The sequence below is a fragment of the Tamandua tetradactyla genome, chromosome 6 (genome assembly GCF_023851605.1).
Source record: "Tamandua tetradactyla isolate mTamTet1 chromosome 6, mTamTet1.pri, whole genome shotgun sequence".
Classification (NCBI taxonomy): Eukaryota; Metazoa; Chordata; class Mammalia; order Pilosa; family Myrmecophagidae; genus Tamandua; species Tamandua tetradactyla.
The window spans coordinates 160,903,951-160,930,664 of record NC_135332.1 but is presented as its reverse complement, the minus strand read 5'-3'; the positions used below and the strand labels follow the sequence as shown (position 1 = coordinate 160,930,664).

The window sequence follows — 26,714 nt, the reverse complement described above, 5'->3', positions numbered from 1 at the left end:
TTATTTAATCTCCAAATATTTGTGAATGTTCTCGTTCTTTGGTGGTTATTCATTCCAGCTTCATCCCATTGTGATCAGAGAAAGTGCTATGAATAATTTCAGTATTTTTAAGTTCATAAAGACCTGTTTGTGCCCCAGCATATTATCTATCCTGGAGAATGTACCATGAGCACTAGAGAAGAATGTATAACCTTGCCCTTTGGTGTTCAGTGACCTGTATATGTCTGTTAGGTCTAATTCATTTATGAAGTTATTTAACTTCTCTTTTTCCTTGTTGAACTTCTGTCTGGTTGTTCTATATATAGAGGAGAGTGGTGTATTAAAGTCTCCTACTATGATTGTTGAATCATCTATCACTCCCTTCAGTTTTGCCAATGTTTGTCTCATGTACTTTGGAGCTCCTTGATTGGATGCATAAACATTTATGATTGTTATATCTTCTTGGTGAATTGACCCTTTAATTAGTATATAGTGTCCTTCTTTGTGTCTTATGATGTCATTACATTTAAAGTCTATTTTGTCTAATATTAGTTTAGCTACTTCTGCTTTCTTTTGGCTACAACTTTTGTGGGAATTCTTTTTCCATCCTTTCACTTTCAATCTATTTGTATCCTTGTGTCTAAGATGAGTCTCTTGTAAGTAGCATATAGTTGGATTATTTTTCTTAACCCAGTCTGCCAATCTGTATCTTTTGATTGGTAAGTTTAGTCCATTAACATTCAAAGTTATTACTGAAAAAGCATTTCTTGATTCTACCATCTTATCTTTTTTATTTTATTTGTCAGATCTACATATTCTTTTCCCTCTTTCTCTTTGTATTCTTTAAATTACCCTTAGTGGTACTCTTCAATTCTGTCCCCTCCTCCAGACCTCCCTCTCTTGTCTTTTTATTTCAGCCAGCAGGACTCCTTTTAGTATTTCTTGTAGAGCTGGTCTCTTGTTGATAAATTCTTTTAGGACTTCTTTGCCTGTGAAAACTTCAATCTCATCCTCAATTTTAAAGGACGGTTTGGCTGGGTACAGAATAATTGGCTGGAAGTCTTTCTCTTTTGGGATCTTGAATATATTATACCACTGCCTTCTTGCCTCCAGGATGCTAGTTCAGTAGTCTGAACTCAGTTTTATTTGATTTTCCTTGTATATGGTAGATTGTTTTCTCTTGCTGCTTTCAGGATTTTCTGCTTCTCTTCAACATTTAACTGATTAATATGTGCCTTGGGGAAGGCCTAGTTGGATTTATTCTGTTTGGAGTTTTTTGAGCTTTGACTTGTATATTTATGCCCTTTAGGAGGGTTGGGAAGTTTTCTCCCATTATATTCTCAACTACTCTTCCTAGCCCTTTACTCCTCTCTTCTCCTTCTGGGACACCAGTGATTCTGATATTTGTGCATTTTGTTTTGTGTATCATTTCCCTGAGTCCCCATTCATTTATTTTCATCTTTTTTTTCCATTATCTGTTTTGAGTCTTCAAAGTCAATTATCCTGCCTTCTATATCACTTATTGTTTCTTCTGTCTCTTCAGATCTGGTGTTGTGTGCCTCTAGTATGTTTTTTATTTGGTCAGCAGTCTTTAATCTCTGTGATTTCTGCTATTTTTCTATTTATTCTTTCAAATTCTTCTTTATGCTCTTCTACTGTCTTCTCAATCTCCTTTATGTCATTTGTTGTCCCACTTATTTTGGTAAGTAGAGTTGTATGAACATCTTTGATGAGTTGTTCCAACATCTGTGTCTCCTCTGGTGTTTTAATTTGGTCATCAGGCAGGGCTATATCTGTCTGCATTGTGATATGCTTTGTGATCTTCTGCTGTCTTCGTGGCATGTAAATAGCTTAATTGCTTTATTTTGGGAGTTTATTTCTTTCAGTAGTCTAAGGCCTTGCATTTGCAGAATGGCTGTACAGCAGGGAGCAGGGCATGGGGTGGAGCACTCAGTATGGTGATTTCTTTCAAGCAGGTATGGGCACAAGTTGGGAATGTTATACTGATGCTTGTAAACGTGGGTGCTGAGTGGCCAGGGAGAATGTGACCGTACAGGTGCACCAGACTGGGCGGCTAACCCTGGTGTGTGCTGGTCTAAGGCACAGGGCCCTTCATGTGCATGTGTAGAGCTGTGGCAGCAGGCTGGTGTTAGGCCTTCATGGATCGGGGGCAGATGTGACCCAGCTGTGCAGGTTAGCACTTTTTCAGAGCTGGGAAGTGAAACTGAGGGCTGTGCACATGCACAGTTCTAGGACTGCTGTAAAGTGCGGTTCCCAGAGCTGAATGACGTGATTGGGGGCCCGTGTGAATGTGTGGGCTTGGCAGTGCTATAAATGGATGTGCTGAGCTCAGGGAGGGCAGGGTGAGACTAAGCAACACTATGGGCGTGGGGCAGGGGTAGCCTAAGCATGGAGGTCAGTGCCCACAACTTTTATGCGCTGGCAACAGCCTGCAGGGAACAGGAAGTGGGGGCAGTCCTCGGGAGGTATGCAAGGAGTTGGGTTGGGCTGCAGTTAAGGTAGGGATGTGGGGCAGGTACGTGCACTGGGGGCTGGTGGGGTGGGGGCCCCTGGAGTGCGGGGAATGGGAATGGGTGATGGAGTTCAGGTGCATGGGGTGTAGGGTGAGTTACTGGTCACAGGGCTGCACTGGTGAGGGTAGCACACCCAAGCATTGTGGCCTGGCTTACTTCCTAGTCCCATGGTCCTGTTTGTGCACTTCCGCGGGCTCTGCACCTCTGTGCCAGGCTCCAGCTTTCTGCCTCTCAGTTCTTCAGCCTCTGCAACAAGGGCTGCTGCATGTGGTGCAGAAGGCTCTCCCAAGTCAGCTGCACTCCTGAATCCCCACCTCAGTCACCCTTCTGTTCCTTCTCTAACTTTTCCGTGGAGCAGGTCTAATCTCGAGCTACTCTGGTAGGCCATCTTCCCAGTTGTCCTGGTCTCCTGGTCTCCTTCTCAACTGATCTTTGACAAGGCTCCCAGATCCACTGAACTGGAACAAAATAGACAAAATATCCTTTTCAATAAATGGGCATGGAAAGTCCCCTTGGTGGAATGGGGAGAAAGGCAGAAGTATTCAACTTTACCATTTGGAGAATTTCTGATGTTTTTGCAAGCAGTGGGGACAACCAAATCAATAGGCTGAGCCCCCAATCTTGGAAACTTGTTCTTTCAAAGGATAGGCTAAGCCTATTTAAAATTAGGCCTAAGAGAACCTCTTTTCTTAATCGAATTTAGTCTTTCTCTATCCCGGCACACAAGTGAACTCACTGCCCTCCCCACCCCAACCCCAGGTGGTACATGACTCTCAGGAATGTAAATCTCCCTTGCAACTGGGACAGAAATCCCAGGGATTGAGCTTCAAGGGATTGAGAAAACCTTCCCAACCAAAAAGGGGAAGAGAGAAATTAGAAAAAATAAGGTTAAGTGGCTGAGAGATTTCAAACAGAGTGAAGCGGCTATCCTGGAGATTATTCTTACGCATTGGTAGATACTCCCTTTATAGTTTATGGTGTATTGAAGTGGCTAGAGGAAAGTACCTGGAAATGTAGAGCTGTGTTCTAGTATCCTTGTTTCTTAAAGATGATTGTGTAATGATGTAGCTTACACAGTGTGACTGTGTGATTGTCAGAACTTTGTTTCTGATGCTCCTTTTAGCTATGGTATGAACAAATGAGTAAAAAATAAGGGTAAAAGTTTTTTTTAAAGAACAGTGCAATGGTGGCTCAGTGGCAGAATTCTCACCTGCCACGCTGGGGACCTGGCTTTGATTCCCAGAGCCTGCCCATGCCCCAAAAAAGAACAATGGTAGATTGAAATACTAGTGGTCAGCTAGAGGGAAGGGTAAGGGTTATGGTATGTATGAGTTTTTTCTTTTTTCTTTCTTTTTCTGGAGTGATACAGATATTTAGAAAAAAAAATGATCATGGTGATGAATACACAACTATGTGATGATATTTTGAGCCATTGATTGTACACCATGAATAAATGTCAGTATGTTAAGAATACTTATAATGTGTTTGTATGTTAAGCTTTTTTCAATAAAAATATTTAAAAAACAATAATAAATGGGGCCAGTGGTGGCTCAGTGGCAAAGTTCTTGCTTGCCATGCTGGAAGATTCCCAGTGCTGCCCATGAAAAAAAAAAGTAATAATAAATGGCATGGGAGAACTGGATATCAATAGCCAAAAGAATGAAAGAGGACCCTTACCTTACACCCTATTCAAAAATGTACTCAAAGTGGAGGATCAGACACCTAAATATTTTCTTCTCCTGGAGGAAAATGTAGAGGAACATCTAAACATTTAAACTTTACATCCAAAGTACAAGCACCAAAAGAAAAAGTAGATATGTGGGAACTCCTCAGAATCAAGTGTTTTTATACTTCAAAAGACTGTCAAAAAGATGAAGAGACAGCCAACTCAAAGGGAGAAAATACTTGGAAATCACACTTCAGATGAAGGATTGATTCCTGTATACATAAAGAAGTCATACAACTCAACAGCAAAAGAACAAACAACCCCATTATAAAATGGGCTAAAGATATGAATAGGCATTTTTCTGAAGAGCAAATACAAATGGCTCAAAAGCACATGAAGCCATGCTCATTTTCATTAACTATAAGGGAAATGCAGATCAAGGCTACAGCAAGATACCACCTCACACCTATAAGAATGTCTGCTATTAAGCAAACAGGAAACTACAAATGTTGGAGAGAATGTGGAGAAATTGCGACACTTAGGCACTGCTCGTTGGAGTGTATAATGTTCAGTTGCTATGAAAAACAGTCTAGTGGTTCTTAAAAAAACTAAATATTGAGTTGCCCTATGATTCGGCAATACTGCTACTTAGTATATACCCAGAAGAGCTGAAAGTAGTGACACAAACAGACATTTGCACACTGATGTTCATAGCAGCATTATTCATAATCACCAACAGATGGAAACAATCCAAGTGCGCATCAATAGACAAGTGGATTGACAAAATGTTGTATATACACATGCAATGGAATATTATGCATCAGTAAGATAAAATGAGGTCCTAAAGCACGTGACAAGGTGAATTAAGTTTGAGGACATAATGTTGAGTGAGATAAGCCAGACACAAAAGAATAGAATACTGAATGACTCAACTTTAAAGGTAAAGGTAAAGTCACTTGCTTATAATACAGAACATAGGAGACTTAGAGTTAAATGGAAGCTGGAAATGGGTGAACAATTAGCTAATGAGGTTGAACTTAAATGTAAGGGAATAGTTAGAAGTGAAGGTGTTTCATTAGTGTGTCTATAAGTGATATTACCATATTAAAGGGGAACATGATTGAAAGACATTGTATAGACTCATGTGTCCCACTAATTAACACTACAAATAGTAGTTCTTGCACAAACTACTTCAAATGTATGAATCTTGTACAAAGAGTGTAATTTGGGGGTAAAGGGAGAAAACTGCTTTTGCATGCTATGAGTTATATTTACCAGGAAAACAACAGTACCACAGCAATACCAGCGATAAATAGTGGGGGTAGGGACAAGAGTTATGTGGAGGTTTTTATTTTCTGTTTGGTGTGGGTGTGTTTTTTTCTCTTGGGAACAGTGAAATTGTTTAAATTGAGAGTGTTGATGGGCTATTGACTTTGGACATTATACATGATGCCCAGTGTGTGGAAGTGGCTGAACGATACACTGACAAAGAAATAGAACACTGAATGATGGTGTACACATATGATCAAATGATGTGCTGCTACCAAAAGGAAGGAAGCTATGAAGCATGCAACGTTATGAATGAACCTGTGGTATATTTGGTGACGCAAAATAAGCCAGAATCAAAAGAGCAGATATTGTATGGTCTCATTTAGAAAATACTTACAAGAAAACAGGGGTGAAAGTCTCCCTGGCAACATGGAATATGATTCCTAGGTATGAGTCTGGCCCTGGCACTGTAGGATCGGCAATGCCATCCTGACCACATGGGGTAAAAGAAGAGTAACAAATAAGGTATCAGTGACTGAGAGAGGTCAAATGGAGTTGAAATGGGTTCCTAGACCAGATAAATCCTTAATGCAAAGGGGCCAGCCTCTCCAGAATATTAATAGTTCCATCTTCCCTATCCCATAATTTCAAGAGTCCCTTCCAAACATGAAAAAGTTAGAATACCCTTAAATAATAGGAGTAAGATCAAAGGTGTTGGTGGAGTTATACAGAGAAAGTAGGGTTTAACAAATGAATATGATTGCTGAATCATTACATTGGTATTTCTTTTAGTGTTCAGTGTCTTGGAGTAGCTAGTAGTAAAAACCTAAAATTGTGAACTTGCAAACAATACCACACTCTGAAATCTCTTCAGCAACTAATTGTGGGATGCTTCAAAGTTTACTGCATTTTTGTATGCATGTTATTAAAAAAAAAAAAGTCAATTATGATGAATACATAGCTATATGATGACACTGTGAACCATTGATTGTGTACTTTGGATGGTTATATGGTATGTGAATGTATAATATATATCAATAAAATTACATTAAGATTACAAAAAAAAAGGGCGGACCCCACCACTGGAAGAACTGGAAAACTCTCCAGATATTTGAAGTGGGGGCGGGATGTGCATTTTAGAAAAAAAATGCATTCAATAGATTTGTGCATTTCACAGTATGTATGCTTAAACTTACAGTATGTGTATGTGTATTGAACTATAGTTAAAGATGCACATACATAAGTGTTTAAAGGTGAAAGGTACTTGTCTCCAACTTTGAAATGCATCAAAAAATAAGATGGTTAATGGGTGAATGGATAGATAGATAGTTATCTGAGAAAACAAATATAGCAAAATATTAAGAGTTGAAGAATCTAGGTGGTAGGCAAATGGGTGTTCACTGTACAATCCTTTCAGCTTCAGTATGTTTACAGACCATCATAATAAAATTTTGAGAGAAAATAAAAAACAAACAAACAAAGCCAGACCTTTTTGACTCTCAGGCTTGCTTGCTTTCCTGGTTATTATTGACAAAGATGGTTTATTCACCCTCAAGGCCCAGACAACTATCTGGAATTACCCAGTATTTTCTTTGGGGAACCTAAGCATTTGAGTAGACCCAGGAATGCTGGCTACCACTCTATGTCCTGTCTCTTCTTCTCTACTGGAATGCCAGCTGCAAGATCCTCTTCTGTCTTCACTGCCCTATTCTGGCCCGCAGCTAGAAGTTCTGGCACATTGTAGCTCTGAGTAAATATACTTATTTGTAAATGTATGAAGGAATGAATGTCGAATTTGCTCTTTGAGATTTTTTGCCTCCAAAATACAAGGAGGAAGCATTTGTAATACTTTGTGTCTAATTTAGTATCTTAATCTTTTCAGTGAGGAAAAGGCATATATATCCTTTGAGGGGGAAGGAAGGTTTTGTTGTTGTTAAGATGATATTGCCTGATTTGAAAATGCTTTGTAACATTGTAAATACTTTGATTAAACTTAGCTCTATAAGCAAATATTATTTGATCTGCCCCTGGCACATTTTCAGAAGTCTTGGGATACACTGCTGGCTCAATATCTGTGGTGCCTACAAGGGGCACTTTTTGAGGGTGGGGTGGGGTGGGGTGGGGAGAAACAAAATAAAGCAAATATTTAGGAAAGTAAAACAAAGATACCCCTTCCCAGATATTTATTCTTACCGTCATAGTTATGCTGTTTATTTCTATCAGTGTAATCCATAGAGGTTAATTCTATTTCAGACATCTGGCAGGATCTTGCCTGACAATTGCAGAAGAGAATTATTTGGTCTGTTTTTAATAGCCTTCCAACATCTTTCCATAGTAATTTTGTTGCTTTTCAATGATTTGTATATCTCCCTTGTACACTGTATTTCATTTTCTTCCCTAACACTGCCCCGCCCCCCACATAGAAGAGTATCTTCATGAGCTTCAGATTACATAATGACAGTGGATTAGATACATCTCAGCATTGTCTTCTAGAGGTCACTGTGTAAAAACTTGAAAAGCTAACAAGATAAGAGTTGCTTGAGGATAGTCTTTAGTGTGTGACTATAGTGCTATATACCATCAAAGTACATTTGTAACATAGCAGAATAGGATTTGTCCTGGGATATTTTAATCAATGTGGCAGTTTTACTATAGACTAACTCCCCCTCTTCCCCCCCTCATTTGCTGATAGGTATTTTCAAATACAGGAGGTTTTTTTTCTGTGAAGATCGGAGGGAAATCTCTCCTTATTTTTAGAACACTCTTAGCTCACTGGCTCCAGTGAGCAGGGTATATGGATAGGACATGTGTTTTACCTCATTCACCTAGGGAAATACTAGTTTTGATCGCAGGTTAGCTTAGATGAAGCCTCCATCCAGCTTTTCCCATGATGCATTTCCTGTTCTTAAGAGTGGCATTCTGTTGTGTCCTGCTGAAAGCTGTGGCCTACTCTGTTATTATAATAGAACTTTATTCCATTTTTCTTACTATTCTGGTGCTGTATCTTTAGTGATCTCAGTGCTGATCTGTGCTAGCATGTGGTTGCCCTTGCACTGAATTGATTGTGTCACACTTAGGTCATAGCCCAACCCCTCCCATCTTACAAAGAGGAATGGAAGTTCCATGAGAGCCGGGACCACAGTCTATCTTGTTCACTGTTCCTTCTTAGGGTTTTGTGTCGTCCTTTTGAGAATTTGGTGAAAGCTCTCCACAAAACTGTGTATGGATATGATTTTGGGAAATGCACAAATTCCTTAAGGTTAAGGTTAAGAATTCCTGGGTTAGATATTGTCACCCAAAAGGACCTTGCAACAGGAAAGGTGACATGGGCTCGTTAAAAACAAGCCATAGGTTTTCTAACCTCAGATTTATTGTCAACTACCCACCACTATGATTTCTGCTTGTTAATGCTTTCTCCTTGAAACTATTCCTTATCTCATATAAAATGTTTGCTCCAAATGGGAGAGGTAAAAATGAGAAACGGTGGATGGAGAGTATGGTTATAAGTACTTCTGTTTCTCTTGATGTAAATTAGCCATAGGAATTTGTTTGTCCTCCTTAACCTTGTCTGTAACTCCTGACACTTTACATTCTTGCCGCCTTCCTTTTTTTTTTTAAGTCTGGAGTTAAGAAAACGCTTAAAAGATTATATACCTCAGGCTTTCTTTAATTCTGGTTTTCTATTCCAAAATTTCCTGAATGTCTGAGAATAGAGGAAGCTATCTTTTGTACATTTGAAGTTGCTAGTTTGGATCATTCTACCGAGCAGTCAGTGGTATATTGTAAAACCATTTGCTGTATTCACTTGAGTTTAGCTTCTTCACTAGGGTGTCAGTATTTCCAGATAGTTTTTTCCCAGTTGGAAGTCACCTGTTGGGGAAGGAAGCAGGAAACTCATTTCCTTCCTTTGGAAGAATTATAAATGGAATGAAGAGATAGAAAGTTATATACTACAATGCAATTATGTTGTTATATATATAGTAATAATAGAACACCCTAGATTACCTTTTCTTGAAATCTAATTTCTGTAGCTTGTCTCTTTCTTTATTGAATCTGTTTTTTATTGTACTGAATATAATTAGCTTATAGTTTTAGTATCTAAGAAGTATTTTTCCTTTTGTAATCCTTTCTCATGGTCTAATGTTTTTTTTTAATCCTATTCATAATTTGCACATATGAATTCTTTTTCATGAAATGAATGTTACAGATTCTTAGACTTTCTTTTTTTGTTGTTAGCGTACAGTTTCTAAATCACCTCCCCCACTTTCCTGATTTTGCCCCACTTCCTCCTACCCTTTATATGGAAATAATAAAGAAGCGTTTATACAATTAACTAATCTATCCCAATTTAGGAAAAAAAAGGCAACTATTCCTTTGATCCAGGTAAGTACCATAGTCTCTGAATTCTAACTAACACTTCTGAATTATAGGTAGTGGCTGTAACTTATTTAGCTCTTCTCGAGGTTATTTATTCAGTGCATTAAGCTCTTGTGATAGATGATTTCTCCCCCTCCACTTTTTATAGCAAAGAAGTCCTAGGCTGAGACAGTTTGTCATGATTCACAAAACTAATGAGTGATGAGGTGGCATTTAAATCAGATGGGGTACGAGACTACTCAGAATCTGAAGTAACCAATCCTGTCCCCTGCTCCCACAATTTAGGAGTACCATGCCCAGGTTGTTAGGCGACCATGGGAGAAATAGAGGCAGTTTGGCCAGCAGTAAAGTACGTACTCCTTTAACATCATAGGAATTGGACTTTGTTTTGCCAAAAAATATGGATAATGTATGTAAGAAAGTAAAAATCACCTATGATCTCACTCCCCAGAGAACTGTTGCCACTGACATTTTAGTGTATTTCTTTCTAATCATTTCCCTTAGCAGAAGGAAATCCAAATTGTTTACACATTTGCGTTGATAAGGTTTATAGTTTTATGTTCTACTTTTACTTCATAACATCTCAAAAGCATTTTGCTATATCATTTACATTTGTTAAAAGTATTCTAGGTGATTTTTTCTTGGAGAAAACAAATTTGAGAACAACTTAGAATGTAGCTAACTATACAAATCAGTGAGAGAGTAGGTATTGATGACTCAGATGATGTTCTCACTTACAATATATAAAAGAAATAGACTTGGAGGGTGGAGTTGACAAATTCTTTTTTTACCTTTTTCATCTGTAGTGCTTATGGGACTCCCTCCTGAAAATGCTCATTAAGCACAGAGCCATCTGATCTGGAGGTGGGTTTTTGAATTGCCATCGACATATGGTTGGAGGTTGAAACCACTGTTTTCTAGAATTTGATGTTACTATACTGTCTTTATCCATTTCCTTACACAGGCAGTGCTCAGGAAGTAGTTTCAGAATGAATAAAATTAAGTGATTATGTGGGTTATTTATCACCACATTTTTGTGTGAACATTGCAAACAGTGCTTTAAAAATTGTTTGTTCTCATTTGAATCTTTAGTACTTACTACTGACCCATTCCATTCAGTTTTAAATAGCTGAAATTTGAAATTAATTTTTTTAATTACTGAATTATCATTCTGTTTTCAATTCTCTTTCCAGATCCCCCATACTATAACTCCTCTTGCACATATCAGCCTTTATAATTATTTAAAGAAAATGATCAAGACCCTGTTCTTTTAGGAAGTGCACATTTTCACCTGTTCCCTAGGATGTAGTCATGTGTCCTTTCAGCCAGCTTGATTTGTAATTTCTTACTCAATGAAAGTATTAGTTAATTAATTTTTCTTATGTATAAATTGTATCTTGTTGTGAAAAGTACTTATAAGGCCCTTCCCTCCTTTTAAATTAAAACCCTGATTTATAGGAAAGGTAAATCAACTGTGATTATTCTGTAACAGAAATAACCTCTGGTTTTCAAAAAATTATATGATAATTTTCCTTTGAAGCCCCACATGGAAACTTCATTTTAGGGTTAAGTACTAGGAAAAATGCCACCTATTTTGAGATCTGCTGTTTTTCTCCTTTTGGAATAATGTAAATGAGCATGTTTCCTATTTTGCTTTGATTGCCAGAATGCTCAGAGCCAAATTTATGAATTTTAATCAAAATATCTATGGCCTGCTTCATTTTGGTTTGAATCTCTGCCTCAGTTTCAGTTTCTGCTTTCTATTCTAATTTGTATTATCTCTAGTCTTGATTTTACTGATTATTTTATTTATTTTAATGCAAGATACTTTCATGTCCTTCATGCAAGGGGCAAGATTATATAAATAAATAAATATATATACACACACATGCACACATACGTATAATACATATATATACACATATAGATATAAATTTCCTATTAATTGTGGCCTTTTCTAGGCATTAACAGCAACCAGGTGATTTTTTAAAAATTTATTAATTAAAAAATTAAGAAACAAAATGAAACATCAACATACATAATCAGTAATTCACAATATCATCACTTAGTTACATATTCATCATTTCTTAGAACATTTGCTTTAATTCAGAAAAAGAAATAAAAAGAAAATAGAAAAAGAAATAAAATGAACACAGGAAAGAAAAAAAAAAAAGATTATACCTACCATACCCCTTACCCCTCGCTTTCATTGATCATTAGCATTTCAAAATAAATTTATTTTAGCATTTGTTCCCCCTATTATTTTTATTCCATATGTTCTACTCATTTGTTGACAAGGTAGATAAAAGGAGCATCAGACACAAGGTTTTCACAATCACACAGTCACATTGTGGCAGCTGTATCATTATTCAGTCATCCTCAAGAAACATGGCTACTAGAACACAACTCTACATTTTCAGGCAGTTCCCTCCAGCCTCCCCATTACATTTTGAATAACAAGATGATATCTACTTGATGCGTAAGAATAACCTCCAGGATAACTTCTTGACTCTGTTTGGAATCTCTCAGCCATTGACACTTTGTCTCATTTCGCTCTTCCCTCTTTTGGTCGCGAAGGTTTTCTCAATCCCTTGATGCTAAGTCTCAGCTCATTCTAGGGTTTTTCTCAATCCCTTGATGCTGAGTCTCAGTTCATTCCAAGATCTCTGTCCCACGTTGCCAGGAAGGTCCAAACCCCTGGGAGTCATGTCCCACGTAGAGAGGGGGTAGGGTGGTGAGACTGCTCGTTGTGTTGGCTGGAGAGAGAGGCCACATCTGAGCAACAAAAGAGGCTCTATTGGAGGTGACTCTTAGGCCTAAATTTTAAGTAGACTTGACCTATCCTTTGTGGGGTTGAGTTTCATATGAACAAACCCCAAGACTAGGGGCTCAGCCTGTAGCTTTGGTTGCCCACACTGCTTGTGAGAATATCAAGAATTCAACTTGGGGAAGTTGAATTTCTCCCCATTCTCACCATTCCCCGAAGGAGGCTTTGCAGATACTTTTCCACTCACTGATCGAATAACTCTGGGATTTATCAGGGCATCACTCTGGACAAACCAGCAAAATCTCATGTCTTACCTGAGATTCCAAGTACTTATGCAACCAAGTGATTTTGAAACATCCTATTCTTACACAGTATTTTCAGCACCTAACTCTGCTCCAATCATTAATCTAATAATACCTAATATGTAGCTATAAACATGACATAAGTGTTACCTGCCCTCATAAAAGAGCCTATTACATAGTACGAAATGTATTTCTTTTTCTAAACCCTGAGATTCTTATTTGATCTTCTAACAACCCATGCTCTTAATTGTATTAAGAGGCAGCAGTGGTCATTGGTTTATTTTGTAGATGAGAGCTCTTCACGGGATGAGCAGTGAAGGGTTTCCATTCCTGGGTTCCATCCAGGTGAATTCACGTAGTTTGCATTAACAGCTCTCAGGTGACACTACAGTTAACATATTTAGTAACTGCTTCGAACCATCCACTTATGTGCATGTTATTTTCATGACCAAGAACATAAATGTATATGTATTTTAAAGTCTTATGGTCTCAAAGAAGTAGGATCTCTTGGCTGTGTTTCATGATTTGGTTAAGAAGATAATATGAATTTGTTATAGGATGTTCATGTTGTGAAGAATCAGTTTATTTCATAGGAGACTATTAATGTGCATTACAACCTCTCAGTAAACCTGATTACCATTAAGTTTCAAAGCTCTTTATTAGTTTTAAAAGGCAGAATATAGCTACTCATTCACCTTCCTTATCCCCAGCTTGGCTTTCAAAAGAAATCATTTGTCAGAATTCATCAACAATAAAGAAGAAGTTAGACTACTGCAGAACAGTTGAAGTGTTTTTAAAAATATTTCTGTGTGATTATTAAGAAAGACAGTGTTTTTATTATTATTTTTTTAAATAGAACAGATTAGTTCCTAGGTAGACTAGAATTTATATTGGGTATTGAACTGTTACCAAAATTCTTAAGCAGCCACAGGAGTGGTATTAATAACAGATGTATTGATTGGAACAAGTGTATTAATTGGAGCAAGAAAAAGATATGTGATGCAGACTGGGTGAAGAGAATATAGAAATTTTAAGAAATTTGTGGACTCCATGATTCTCTCCGTCCAAAGTAGACTCTTATTTGATTCTTTTCTCAAATGCACATTCTGTTTGTATAAGTCTGCATCTGCTCCTAGCTTGAAGATTGCCTGAAACGTATGTGTGGCTTGGCAGAAAGTTTGATAATGAAGAGAAAAACACAGAGTGAAGTTTGTCGTGTTAAATAATGGGGCAGAGTATTCATAGTTCACAGCCTGTGTGTGCTCACTGGTTGTCACAAGGTCCTGCTGTGAAAAAAGCTTGTAATTATTTTCTTAAAAACCCTACTTAAGATAGCACTTGTACCAGAACAGAGGAGATTTTGATGTATTCACTTCTCTATTCATCTTTGTTGAAATCATTGTTGTTTTTGTTTTGCTTTTTTTAGGAAGTTGTGGAAGTTTGTTTGTTTGCCTATTTTTTTAAGCTATTTGTATCTCCTGACTGACTTTTTAGCTTTTTTCTTTGCTGCAAAGTGTGTGTACTGGTTCTGGTCTCTGTTTGTCCCTTGATGTATTTGCAGGTCATCTTTGATGTGAGCCACTAATTTAGTTACAAAATGGTCTTGGCCCGAGTTTCAAATGGTGACATAGAATGCAATGTTTTAGTGTTAGGAGTTTGATTACATATTTGATAATTACCAACTTTGACATTTGAAATCTTTGAAGGTAGTCTTATTAAAAGTCTGTTGATAGTGCTGTTATTGATTAATTAGTAATCAAATGCACACAAGCTTTGGTTTCAGAAAACCTAGAAAATGTGTTGTTTATTTCTTTACCGTTCATGTGGTGTGCTTTATTGATTCAAAAATAATTTACTCTGTAGTTCATCACTTTTAGAAGTGAATCTTTAAATGGGTGGTTGCTTGGCCTTTGGAGCCAGAGTCTGAAGTCAAATCTAGTCCTACTAGCTGTGGTCAACAGATTGCAGAAATCCTTTCAATCTTTCAGTAATCATGACTAGCTCAGTAGAGGAATAAAGTCAGATAACATATGTAAGCCACTTAGCAGAAAGTCTGTCATATAATAAGTGCTCAGTAAGTCCTAGTTTCTTCCCTTGTGCCCGTTTCTACTCTTTCCCTCCAGGATATAGCTATATATATATATATATATTTTAAATAATTTGGATCTGTTTGATAAAATGTTAAGCCTTTAAGCAGAGATTCAGCCCATTAAATTACTTTTTTTATGCTGTATGGTGGGGGGTCATATTTTATTCTTTTTCCATATGAGTAGCCCTATTTGTTGAATTTTGGGGGGGGGGGGGGTAGTGCTTGGGCTGGTGATTGAACCCGGGTCTCCCGCATGGCAAGCAAGAATTCTACCACTGAACTACCCTTGTCCTCCTCATTAAATTGTTCTAAAATTTAAAATTAGATTACTTGTTCTTTAAAAGTTCCCCAATAAAACATCAGTAAAATAAACTTTTTCTCCCTTCGATCCCTCCCTTCCTTTCCCGGTAATCTGCCATATTGATCTCGAGTATTTTGGGTATGCAGTAGCTTTAACTTCCTGCCTTCAGCTCATCCCAATCTAGCCAAGTGTGGGCAAGTTTTCATTCTTGTTTTCCAGTGAGAAATTGTATGTCATGAGGGTTCACTTAAAATGATAAAATTTTTAAAAGATGATTTTTAAAAAGAGAGTGAGGAATTGAAGATGAAAAGAATGCTGTCTAATTTTTCTAATGAATGAAAATCTTCTTAACCATCGTCCTTCCCAGAGATCTTCAGGAGAGCTCTAGTCACTCTTGTTTTTTTTGTTTTGTTTCTCTTATTTGTTCTTAATTTTTTTTTCTAGTCACTCTTGATTGTTTGCCACTAACTCAAGATACAATACAGCATTTAAAAGTAAGACAACATATTCTTTACCGTGTTTTCATATTTGAAGATAAAACAGGAGACAGCCCAACAAGTGTGTCTGATTTTTGAAAGGAATAATTATTCGGCAGCCTGACTCAGTTAAGACACTTTTAGCTCTAGGCACTTTAAAATTGACTTGTTTGCGAAGAGGATATCTGGAAAAAGTGAATATGAATATACTGTTGCCAAACTTCGAACAGTTACTCAGTGTTGTAAACCAGGCTTTCCTTTGCTTGGGAGAGGTTTAACCAATTAAGACAATTGTAGAGGTTTGAAGAAATTATAAAACTCCAGCTCATTTTTACAATCCTTCCAAATTTTGCAGCACCACCTCAGTTGCATCTAAGTGCAGCTTTTGTATTAGTAATTTGAGTTGGCTTAGTAACTCCCAATTTGTCTTTGAAATTCATTTGCTGTACACTGTTTCTCCTCATTCTGTCTGGTGTTTACTTTTTAAACTAAGAATGCTTACAAGGCTCTCTCCTAAAATTCTCATTGCACAGTTTTGAGCCCTTTGGTTGAACAACATAAATTTTAAAATGGTCCGCCCTCCATAATTTTTTTTCTTCGCTATTTATCTTTGGAAAAGTCTCTAGGAATATTTAGCCATTGGCTCAGAAACTAAAGTTATTGGTTGAAATTGCTGCCTGGGCTTCTGCTAAATATGAGAACTTTAACAAAATGAAAGTGTGAATCACTTCTGTGAAGTTATCAAGAAATGCTAGTTTCTGTACTTCATTTATTTGTATTAACTCCTTTAGGGAATTTGTACTAAGGAACCTCATTTCTTTTTTTCTTTCTTTCTCTCTCTGTTTCTTTTGCTGTGATTTCCTTTTGAGGTGTTAATTGCTCCTTAAGCTGGATAGGAATATCTCTGTCTGGCTACATATTTTGTACATATTCCTCCTTTGAAAAAACACCAGGCTAAGAAAGTGAGGACCAACTCCGCATGAGGAGACACAGCACTATTAGGGCCCGTGGCCTGAGGCATGGCATTATCATAGATGCTTCCCCTTGCCATGAGTGCCTCTCCCCGACTCACTCTGTTCGTTCACCTTAGTGTTGCAGCTTAATCAGGTCTGTGGTGCCTGCTTTAGTTCTGTCACCCCCAGTATAACATCCTGAGAGAATCTAGCAGAGGTACAGAAGCAGTGGCATTCACCCAAGAGATTGGAATCTGGAATGACTGTTCCTTATTTCCTGTGTAAATGTTACTGGTGTGTTAAAATTTTGCGTTTTTTCCCTTGTGTCTATTACAGGCCACAGTTTGGATAAATAGGTGTCAGCTGATGTGATGGCTCAGAATACGGTTTTCGGACAATTTAGTAGGGCAGTCTGCTGTGCATTTCTTATCCCTTACTAGGTTTACCAGGAAGTTTTTGCAGGCTTCGGTTTTATACTTTTTGACAACTTGGGTTGGAGGAGGAGGAAAAACTGGGTGAAGGGGGTTTAGGGTCACACATCTGCATCAACATTGGAATGAGGACACAAACCTAAAAGTCTGAAAAGATGAAGAAATTCACTGTTTGTGAGTTGTGTCTCTTGTTCTTGGCTTATTTATAATAGAAATGATATTGTTTCTTTTTTATTTTATTAAATCAGAGTTACCTCTTTATACACTGTGAATTTATTAGACTTACATGAGAAGCCACAGCCCAGACTGGACCTCAGTGTGTGCCAACTTCATTTCAGAGCTCTACCACCCCCGGCCCTGGCCTTTTTTTTTCCTTAAATGGAATTTTTATTGAGATATATTCACATGCCATACAGACCATCTGGAGTATGCAATCACTGTCTCACAGTTTCATCATAGAGTTGTGCATACATCCCTATGATCAGTTTTAGAACATTTTCATTATAAAAATAACATTTCATTTTATAAAAATAAAAAAGAAAAATCCAAATTCTTCAATACCCCTTATCTCCCCCTCCCCCCCGGTATTGACCCACAGTGTTGGTGTGGCACATTTGTCACTGTTGATGAAAGGATATTAAAATATTGCTGTTAACTGTAGTCCATAGTTTGCAATAGGTACATTTTCCCCCATATACCCTCTATTACTGACTTCTCATAATAGTGTTGTACATTTGTTCTAGTTCATGAAATAACTTTTTGATATTTATACGATTAATCACAGACATTGTCCACCACAAGATTTACGGTGTTATTCCCATGTTTTAACCTCCAACTTTCCTTCTGGTGACGTATTCTAAACTTCCTCTTTCCACCACATTCCCACACCCATACAGTATTTTAATTACTCTCACAATAATGTGTTACCATCACCTCTATCATTTCCAAACATTTAAGTTGAACCTAAAATCCTTTTCAAGGATTGTGTGCATTCCTTTTGGATTTTTTCATTCTCTGGGTGATACCTCAGAGAGGACATTCATTTTTATAAGATACTTTGTGTTTATTATCTAATTTTTTAAATTGAGGTGACAAGTGAGTCCAGACCAAGATGAGCGTGCTGGAACTTCACATAGAACAGGCCCAACACATATCTTACTGTGTAATAGTGAAATTCCAGTGCATTGTAGATTTTTAAAAACAACTTTATCAACTCATCTTTTATTGCCCTTTACCCTTAGATTTTTATACTCTCTAAGATATTTAGGTCATTCAAAACTCTTATGACCTTAAAATAAGTTTGTTCAAAGCTTTACAAAAACTTATTCTGCCATGATTGAACTGTAGAAGAAAAGAATGGAGCACCTTCCTCCCAGAAACTCATCTCCCCACTCCTCAGTCCCTGGAAGTAAATACATGGGAGCAGTAGAAACTCCATCTTGTCATAGTCCTTATATCCCTGACTCTCTGCACTGGCTGAAGTGCACAGTTCATTTTTCTCCTTATCCCAGGCTAAGGGGTTATTATATAAGTAAGATGGAGAAGGATTTGAAAGTTTTCTATGAATCTTACTATGGACCCTGAAAATACGATAACAAAATTGATTGTATTCTGACTCTTTGAAGGGAGACTTGGCAGGATTACAGAATATTATTCAGAGAAATGCATTTTTAAAATTTTAAATGTGAGTGCATCCTGGAGGCCTGTGCATTGTACGATGTGGCATCATGCCATTTTAACTAAGAAGAGCTGTCAGATCTTTTTGGAGGTGGGAAACCTAAGCACCAAAGAAGGATAATAACTGAACAGCAAATCTGTGGGATATCTCAAACCTGGTTCCAAGTCTTTTCCTATTTCTGCAATTGCAAGTTGGTAGAATCTAGTCTCTGCTTATATTATGGCTAAATGGTACACTATTTGTGGATATTTCCAAATTGCTGAGTTCTCCTATAACACCATGTCTGTAATGTTAATTGCTTGATGATTTTTCCCCATATCTTCTTTCCTCTCTCTTTAAAATAGCAAATTTAATTCTGACCTTTTTTTTTTACCTGTGATATTGGAACTTTTCATTCTTAAGTTAAATTTGATTAAAATTCAGTAGCCAAGTCAGTGATTTTACTTTAATTTTAAAAGTCATTGGGTTTTAAAGAGACCTTAGCAGTAATTCTCTCCTACTTCCCAGATTGATGTGATTGATGGGAATCTACCAAACTAATTGGGAGGATTCTCTTATATGCCAGAAAGAAAAGATTAAGCATACAGCAATAGTATAATTATTGTATTAATTTTATACTGCTGCTTCCTCTTTTAAGACTTTGGTATTTGGTTTTTTAATTTTTTTAATTAATTTAAAATTTTAAAAAATGACAGCAAAGAAACACAAACATTCTTAACATATGATCATTCCTTTCTACATATATAATCAGTAATTCACAATATCATCGCATAGTTGCATATTCATCATCATGATCATTTCTTAGAACATTTGCATCAATTCAGAAAAAGAAATAAAAATACAACAGAAAAAAATTCATGCATACCATACCGCTTACTCCTCCCTTTCCTTTTTTAAATTTATTTATTTTTATTTGTGATACGTAACCACATACAAACACAAACATTCTTATCATATGATCATTCCATTCTTGTTATATAATCAATAGCTCATGCTATCATCACATAATTGTATATTCATCATCATGATCATTTCCTAGAACATCTGCGTCAATTTAGAAAAAGCAATAAAAAGAAGACAGAAAAAAATTCATACATACCCCTTACCCCTCCCCTTCACCGATCACCAGCATTTCAATCTACTAAATTTATTTTAATATTTGTTCCCCCTATTATTTATTTATTTTTAATCCATATGTTTTACCTATCCATTGATAAGGTAGACAAAAGGAACATCAGACGCAAGGCTCTTACAACCACACAGTCACACTGCGACAGCCATATCATCATACAATTATCTTCAAGAAACATGGCCACCAGAGCACAGCTCCACATTTTCAGGCAGTTCCCTCCAAGGGTTTTGGTGTTTTTAATAGTGATTTAGAATATGGCATGGGATGTGTGAGTGCTGCCCCCTCCCATCTCAAACCCACCCCCATATTTTAATCATGAATCTATGGAAACATGGACTTGGTATTTTAGACATGTCTGGTGTATTACTGCCACCACTTACCTCACACCCTCACCCCTTGCTTTAAAAACAAAGGAAGAGATAATGCTAGCCTAAGTATGTATTTGTCAACTTTTCTGTCTTTTGTGAATGAATGAATGAGCCACTTTCAAAAGAGAGTCATGTAGGCTGGTTTACATCTCGACAGAATAATACAGCTTCTGGCTGTGTTGCAACTTTGCCATGGGCTTAAGAAATCCTTGCAGGTAGTAGTAGAACTTTATTTGGGTCTTTCCTTTTCTTCAGCTTTCCTAAAAAAAAAAAAAAACTAAAAATATATATAATTCTTGAGCAGTTCATGAGTTGGCTGTTATCTTTTATCATAAGAAATATAACATTCCTTTGTGTATAATTATATTTATATTTATAATTCCTTTGCCTAATAACAACTGTTGGGAAATAAGATTGTGTCCATATGAGGAAGGTTTTTCTATACTTTATGACTGAGTTTTATTAGCTCTGTAAAAACATAGCACTTTAACCAAAGAAATGATAGACATATACTTTACTTTTTGTTAAAAACCTAATTAAGAGTTTTTAAATAAAATGGCTAGTTTATGAGTTAAGCAAGTATATTTATTCAACATTGTCATGCATTCATTATAATAGAAATAGATCGAATGTTATATTAACTATAAAAATTTCCTCCTGTATTATATATTTGCTGGGCATTATTGGGCTGTTACTTTTTTTGGAAAAAAGCCTTATTCATTGTACTGTCTGTGCCTATTTTTCTAATAATACTGCTTTAAGTTAATAATGTACATTATATTCATTAATTTGGCAAAAATAAGCCACAAAACCTTTTCTTTCCATATAAGGTTATTAAAATATAACTTAATAAACTGTTTTAAAGAAAACAGTGTCTGTTGCTTATTACAAAGGAACACGGGCAAAAAAATTCTTTTTTAAATGTAGCATATGCAGTAGGGGGCACCAGATGAAGGCAAACATGAATACTTTTGTTTTAAATCAGCTACAGTGTATACCCTCTTCACATTTAAATACCATGGTAGTTAATTGTTTCTCCATTTTTTTCTTGATGATTTTAGCTTCTCGGTTCTAATGATTGTGTTAAAGAAGAGAGTGATGCCTGTTCTTAATACTTCAAATGAAATTTCTTACAACCAAACAGTACAGTAATTGCACAGATTCATTCTTAAACATTTACCTATATTTAGAGTTTAAGAAGGGAAGTGGGGACCACATTTAATAATTCATTGTTTACGGCATTAATATTATGTTTTCAGAAGCCTTTTCTGTAAAATAGGTTTTCATTAAAGATAAAAGGAAAACCCGAGTGGTTTGAAAGCTTAATTTTGTTTTCTTGGTATGTGAACGGAATGACTGTTTAGATCTGGAAACCTGTACCTTATAGCTAGTAGCTAATAAGTACTTATGTTTTTAATATTGGTAGCATCATTACATAGTTTTTCTCCCCCTCTTCCTCCATCATTTAGTTCAGTATCAGATGGAAATGATGCGGAGCCTTCGCCATGTTAACATTGATCATCTCCACGTGGGCTGGTACCAGTCCACATACTATGGCTCCTTCGTTACCCGTGCGCTCCTGGATTCTCAGTTCAGTTACCAGCATGCCATTGAAGAATCTGTTGTTCTCATTTACGGTTAGTAGGCGGTTCCTTTATTATTCTTTTTTTCCCCTAATATTATTACTACTATTTTTGCTTTCTGTCTTTTTGCCTCTTAGAGTAGCCTGGCAGGACTTCTCAAGTAAATACCAACCCTGTTTCTGTAGCAGCCTCAGCAGCAGCTAAGTCTAGACAGGGTTTCCTTCTTTCTGTTTATTTTTCTTGCTATCAGAGCCCTGATGTGTACATTTTGGAATGCTGGAGTAGCTGCTTCATTTTTATTCCTCCATCACCCCTCCCTCTTTGAAAGGGCTGGTGGAACTGGACCAGATGTCTAACAAACCCCGATTGCTGGAGTGTCTGGCTCTGTACGTGACTGACCAATCATAACACAGCTTGCCAAGTTTTTTTTTTTTATACCTTTGACAGCAGTGTACAAAACCTGGACTGTTTCTTAGCACAAAGATTTTTTTCTTTTCGGCCTATTTAATGGTGTTTCCTCAAGCTCTCCAGACCAGATGTTCTGTGCTGTATCAGAACTGTAGGCAATTTAACAGCTTTATAGCCTTCCCCCTCCCCAAACACTCAGTTTGCCATATCTGGCAGACTTGCATATAGTTTCCAGCTGAGAAGTAAATGTAACGTCCTGAGTATCTGTCAGAAAAAATACTAATGAATACGATCAATCTTATGAGCTGCCCCAAAATTGTTTCAGTATGTTAACAATTGGATTACAGTAAAGAACAAGTTGTTAAAGTGTACTTATATTGGCTGGAAACATTGCATCATCAGACCTTGATGAATTTTCCACTTGTTTCATTCTATTTTGGTTTTCATTTTATCACCTATTGCTAAAAGTTTCACTGTGTTAAGTTTCAGACAACATGAATGTTAACACAGGTTTTAGGCGAATATTGGCATGCCAGAGCCGTTATCATGCAGCAAGTGTTAAGCTCTCTTACTCATGAAATGTCTAAGCAGTTAGTTTTGACAAAATTAGTTTTACTGAAACTAAAAAGACACTTTTGTGATACCACATTGACTTTAGTGGTTTTGTTTTAGCTAAGAAATATGAACAGTGATTATTAAAATGGATACATTTTGTTTGCAGGACTATGTACTTGAAATTAGTTGAGTAGAGAATTAATGCAAGTGCATGCAGTGAATTTTCCTATTTATAATATCGGAATTTTCCTCCTAATTATACATGATGTATTTAACAATGCATAGAACATCTGATGTATTCAGTTTCCCACAGAATTACTGGTTCTGGTTGAAGAATGGATTTGAAGATATCTTAGCTGTATTTTGAAGACTTCTATTTTTATTTTACAGAGGAATTTAATTCTGTGTATTCTAGATAGGATAGGTAGGTTCCTAAATTTTCACTTACTCTATGTTATAATGGTTTAATCTGTTTCAGATTATGTTCTGGTTATTTCTTATTTTGATCTTATTTTGCAAAGATATTATGATAAGTAACAGAAAGTACCTAGTATCAAGCACTGGGAGTGTCATTCCACCACTAGCAGTGACAAAATTCTTAGTAATTCTTTCTTTTTTTATCTTGAGATCCCATAAAGACTGCCCAAGGGTCTCTCTCACTGAAGGCATACAGATTGACTCCTAAACTTATGGAAGTTTGTAAAGAGAAGGATTTCTCTCCTGAAGCGTAAGTGTTTTGGGGGCCTGTGAGTCATATGGTAAAGGATTAGATATTTTTCTTTTAAGATTTTAGATTGCCACATTGATTGAATCCTCAGTGGTGGCTGATAATGCTTTTGCTGTGTGGACTATAGAACTTTTCTTCATAGCTGAGTGCCACTTGATTTTTCCCTTACTATGCTTAAACTGTTCTCTATGGAATGTCTCATCTGTTGTTCTCAACAAGGATGAATTCAGTTAGGGTATGAATTAATTAGCTACTGGATTTGAAAAAAATAAATGGCTGAATAAAGGGAAATGGAAAGAGTGATCAGAGTAAGCAGCGTGTGAGAATGATTTTGAGCTATAGGTCTTTATTTTCTGAGCCACTATTACATGAGGGAGTGAGAAAGATATAAACCCTTTAAGGATTCAGTAAAAGATGTAACTTATTAGAAGTTTTATGGGTAACAAGTATGCAGAAAATTAATGGCTAGAGCTGTTTTGTGATCCTATTTAATGGCATTGGAATATATGTTTTAAAAATTTTTAACATTCAGAATTATTCCATTTGCTGTTAATTATAGGAATTTTACTTTTTTATTTAGTCAAAGTTAGTGGGTTTGACTTCATGTAGGGAAACTCATTGCTTATTTCACATTTGGCTCCTAAAGAAATTAAGGAGCAAGGAATTTAAGAAGAAAAGCTAACTCATGAACTCTTCCTAGGTATGGTAGTAACATATGAGAAGCTGCATTCTTGCTGTGTTTGAAACCTTAATCTATGGAATATCCTGTGTTATTAATCTCTTTAGTTCATTAGGCTTTTAAGTGAACTTTCCAAGAATGAGGGTATTTCTCTTTTCTAGGTATGTACTTTTTCAAGATGTTTTAGATGTAGATTTTATGGCTTAACTTATGACATTTATTATTTAGTATCAATGAAATTTTAAAGATACCTGATTGTAAAGAATGAGCAGTTTATTTTGCCAAGAATCTTATTTTCTAGGCTCATATCTCAAAACTCAGAGCATTTTCTGAGTTATTCAAATCACTCAACTGATGCCTGATTCTGTAGAACTCTAGTTTCTTTCCCCCTTTTAAAGGATGCTAATGAAACAAGCATAAAGATCCTGGAGTGGGCCTGAAGTTAGGTAAAATTCATGAAACAGTCCATTTAACACTTACTTTTGACCACCAGATTAAAGTATTTTTAACATGCTACACAGATTGAAAAAGGCAAGTATCACCTTTGAACACATGTTTGAAGAAGTGCCGATTGTAATAAAAAATTCACATTTGATCAACGTCTTAATGTGGGAGCTTGAGAAGAAGTCAGCTGTAGCAGATAAACACGAATTGCTCAGTCTCGCTAGCAGGTAAGTGGCCCTGCCTAATGAAAGAAAGATCTTTCTTGAACATTATTACTTTCTGCAAAATATTCTTTTGCATAGACTTTACCTATGAAACAAGCATAAAAAAAAATTACTGAAGAACATTTTGAGGTTACTAAGATGTATGTATGCCCTCCTAAGATCCCAGGAAAAACACCAAACTGATAAAGTGAAATACAGTGTTTGAATATTAATCACTCCTAAGAATCCTGTGCTGCCTTCCTTTGTTGTATCATTTGTTCTTTGATACTATAAATGCCCCGGGAGATGATTTTTTTTATTTGGCTCAGCTTTATTTATTTGTACACTATCCTTAAAGGCTTATGGTACTCTGTCTGGATATTAAATAATGTCTGGGAAAAAAACAAAAATCTTTTTTTCTTTCGTGGATTGTGTTTGCCCTTGTTCATATGGACAGTTTGTGAGTGGCATGCTTCCAGTTGTTTGATTTTCAGTTAAAATTAGAATTTTCTGAACCTGACACTGGCTTTTGGTTTCTTTGACATGATTTCCTCTAATGTGACTGCGTTTAGCTATCTCGTTACCAAGATATTGTTTACCATGCTGTTATAAAAAATTGCTGACTGATATGCTCCAAAACAGATTTACCCTTTATGGAATAAATGCTCGTTGTATCCCTATCTATTACTTGGAACAAAAATGTGAACAGTCATGTATATAGCTCCTCTTAAATACCTTTTACGTTTGATGTTAGTGATTTTTCTGTGGTGATAGGGGATGAGCAGCAGGCCTATAGAATGAAGTTAAAATAGAATAAGTAATTTGTGTTTGTGGAATAACTGAAAGCAACAAGGTGTGTTTTCTTAAGCAGTTAATTAGGAGCAGAATCTCAATTATTCGCCAAATTTCTGGTTATCCCAGCTAGAAGTTTGAACAAAAGAATATACATACAGACCTACTTCTCCAATATTAGGGAAGTGAGATAAGTCAGAAGGACCAGAGAGCCCAGTGTTCTTCCCCATGTTCTGGGTTGGGTAGGACTGTAGAAAATGTTTACAGGAGAGAGAGATGGCAAGTGAATGGTGAAGAGAATGCTAAGTCATACAGCCAGGTTGCAAGGCTAATTTAGCACCAAAGATTGTACTGTTGGACTGCAAACATATTCATAACAGTCCTTTAATTTGTGTGTTTCAGAAGTTCATGTTTTTCTTTATTGCTTTTACAAACCCTTGGCATATCTGTATTTAAAGTATTGAGCTAAGAACCTTCTTCAACATGTAAGGTTACAATTTGATGTATTAAATTTATAGTTGTATAGTAATTTTCTTGCAGCAAATTTACCACGTGAAAGCTTTTGCTTCTATAATCTGTGTCTTCACCTCTAAGCTTCTTTCATTGAGCATACAAAACAAATACAGCCCTTCTGTGCTCTCACATTACCAGTGAGCTGGTCTATAATGTCTGTTTGTCCAAAGCAGAATTTATAATAGCCAAGAAAATGTTCCCATTTTGCCATAGCAACTAAAGATTTGGACAAACATTTTATTATAGTTTTCATCTTCTGCATTTTATTTTATGTTAAATAGGAAGAGAGATCCCTTGCTTTCTATGTGCAGTTATTTAAAGACTAAATTGGGATATCTGTTGGGAGAAAAAAAATGAAGTTTTTACTTTTATACTTAGATTAATGAACTGTTACATTTAACTAATTTGATAGTGCTATTTTAAAAGACTGAAATTTAACTTTTATACATCTCAGTTTTTAATTTCTAACATTTGTAGTGTGATGACGG

General features: G+C 36.3%; 1 protein-coding gene across 2 annotated transcripts in view; it reads left to right on the top strand.

The window, feature by feature from the left end:
* Positions 1-26,714, top strand: part of EIF3H (eukaryotic translation initiation factor 3 subunit H) — a 138,667-nt gene that overhangs the window by 102,055 nt on the left and 9,898 nt on the right. For both annotated transcript variants that reach the window (XM_077167518.1, XM_077167519.1), the window contains exons 3-5: positions 21,792-21,959; positions 23,496-23,595; positions 24,796-24,945. In XM_077167518.1, the coding sequence (XP_077023633.1) occupies positions 21,792-21,959; positions 23,496-23,595; positions 24,796-24,945 (418 nt within the window). The remainder of the gene's footprint in view (positions 1-21,791; positions 21,960-23,495; positions 23,596-24,795; positions 24,946-26,714) is intronic.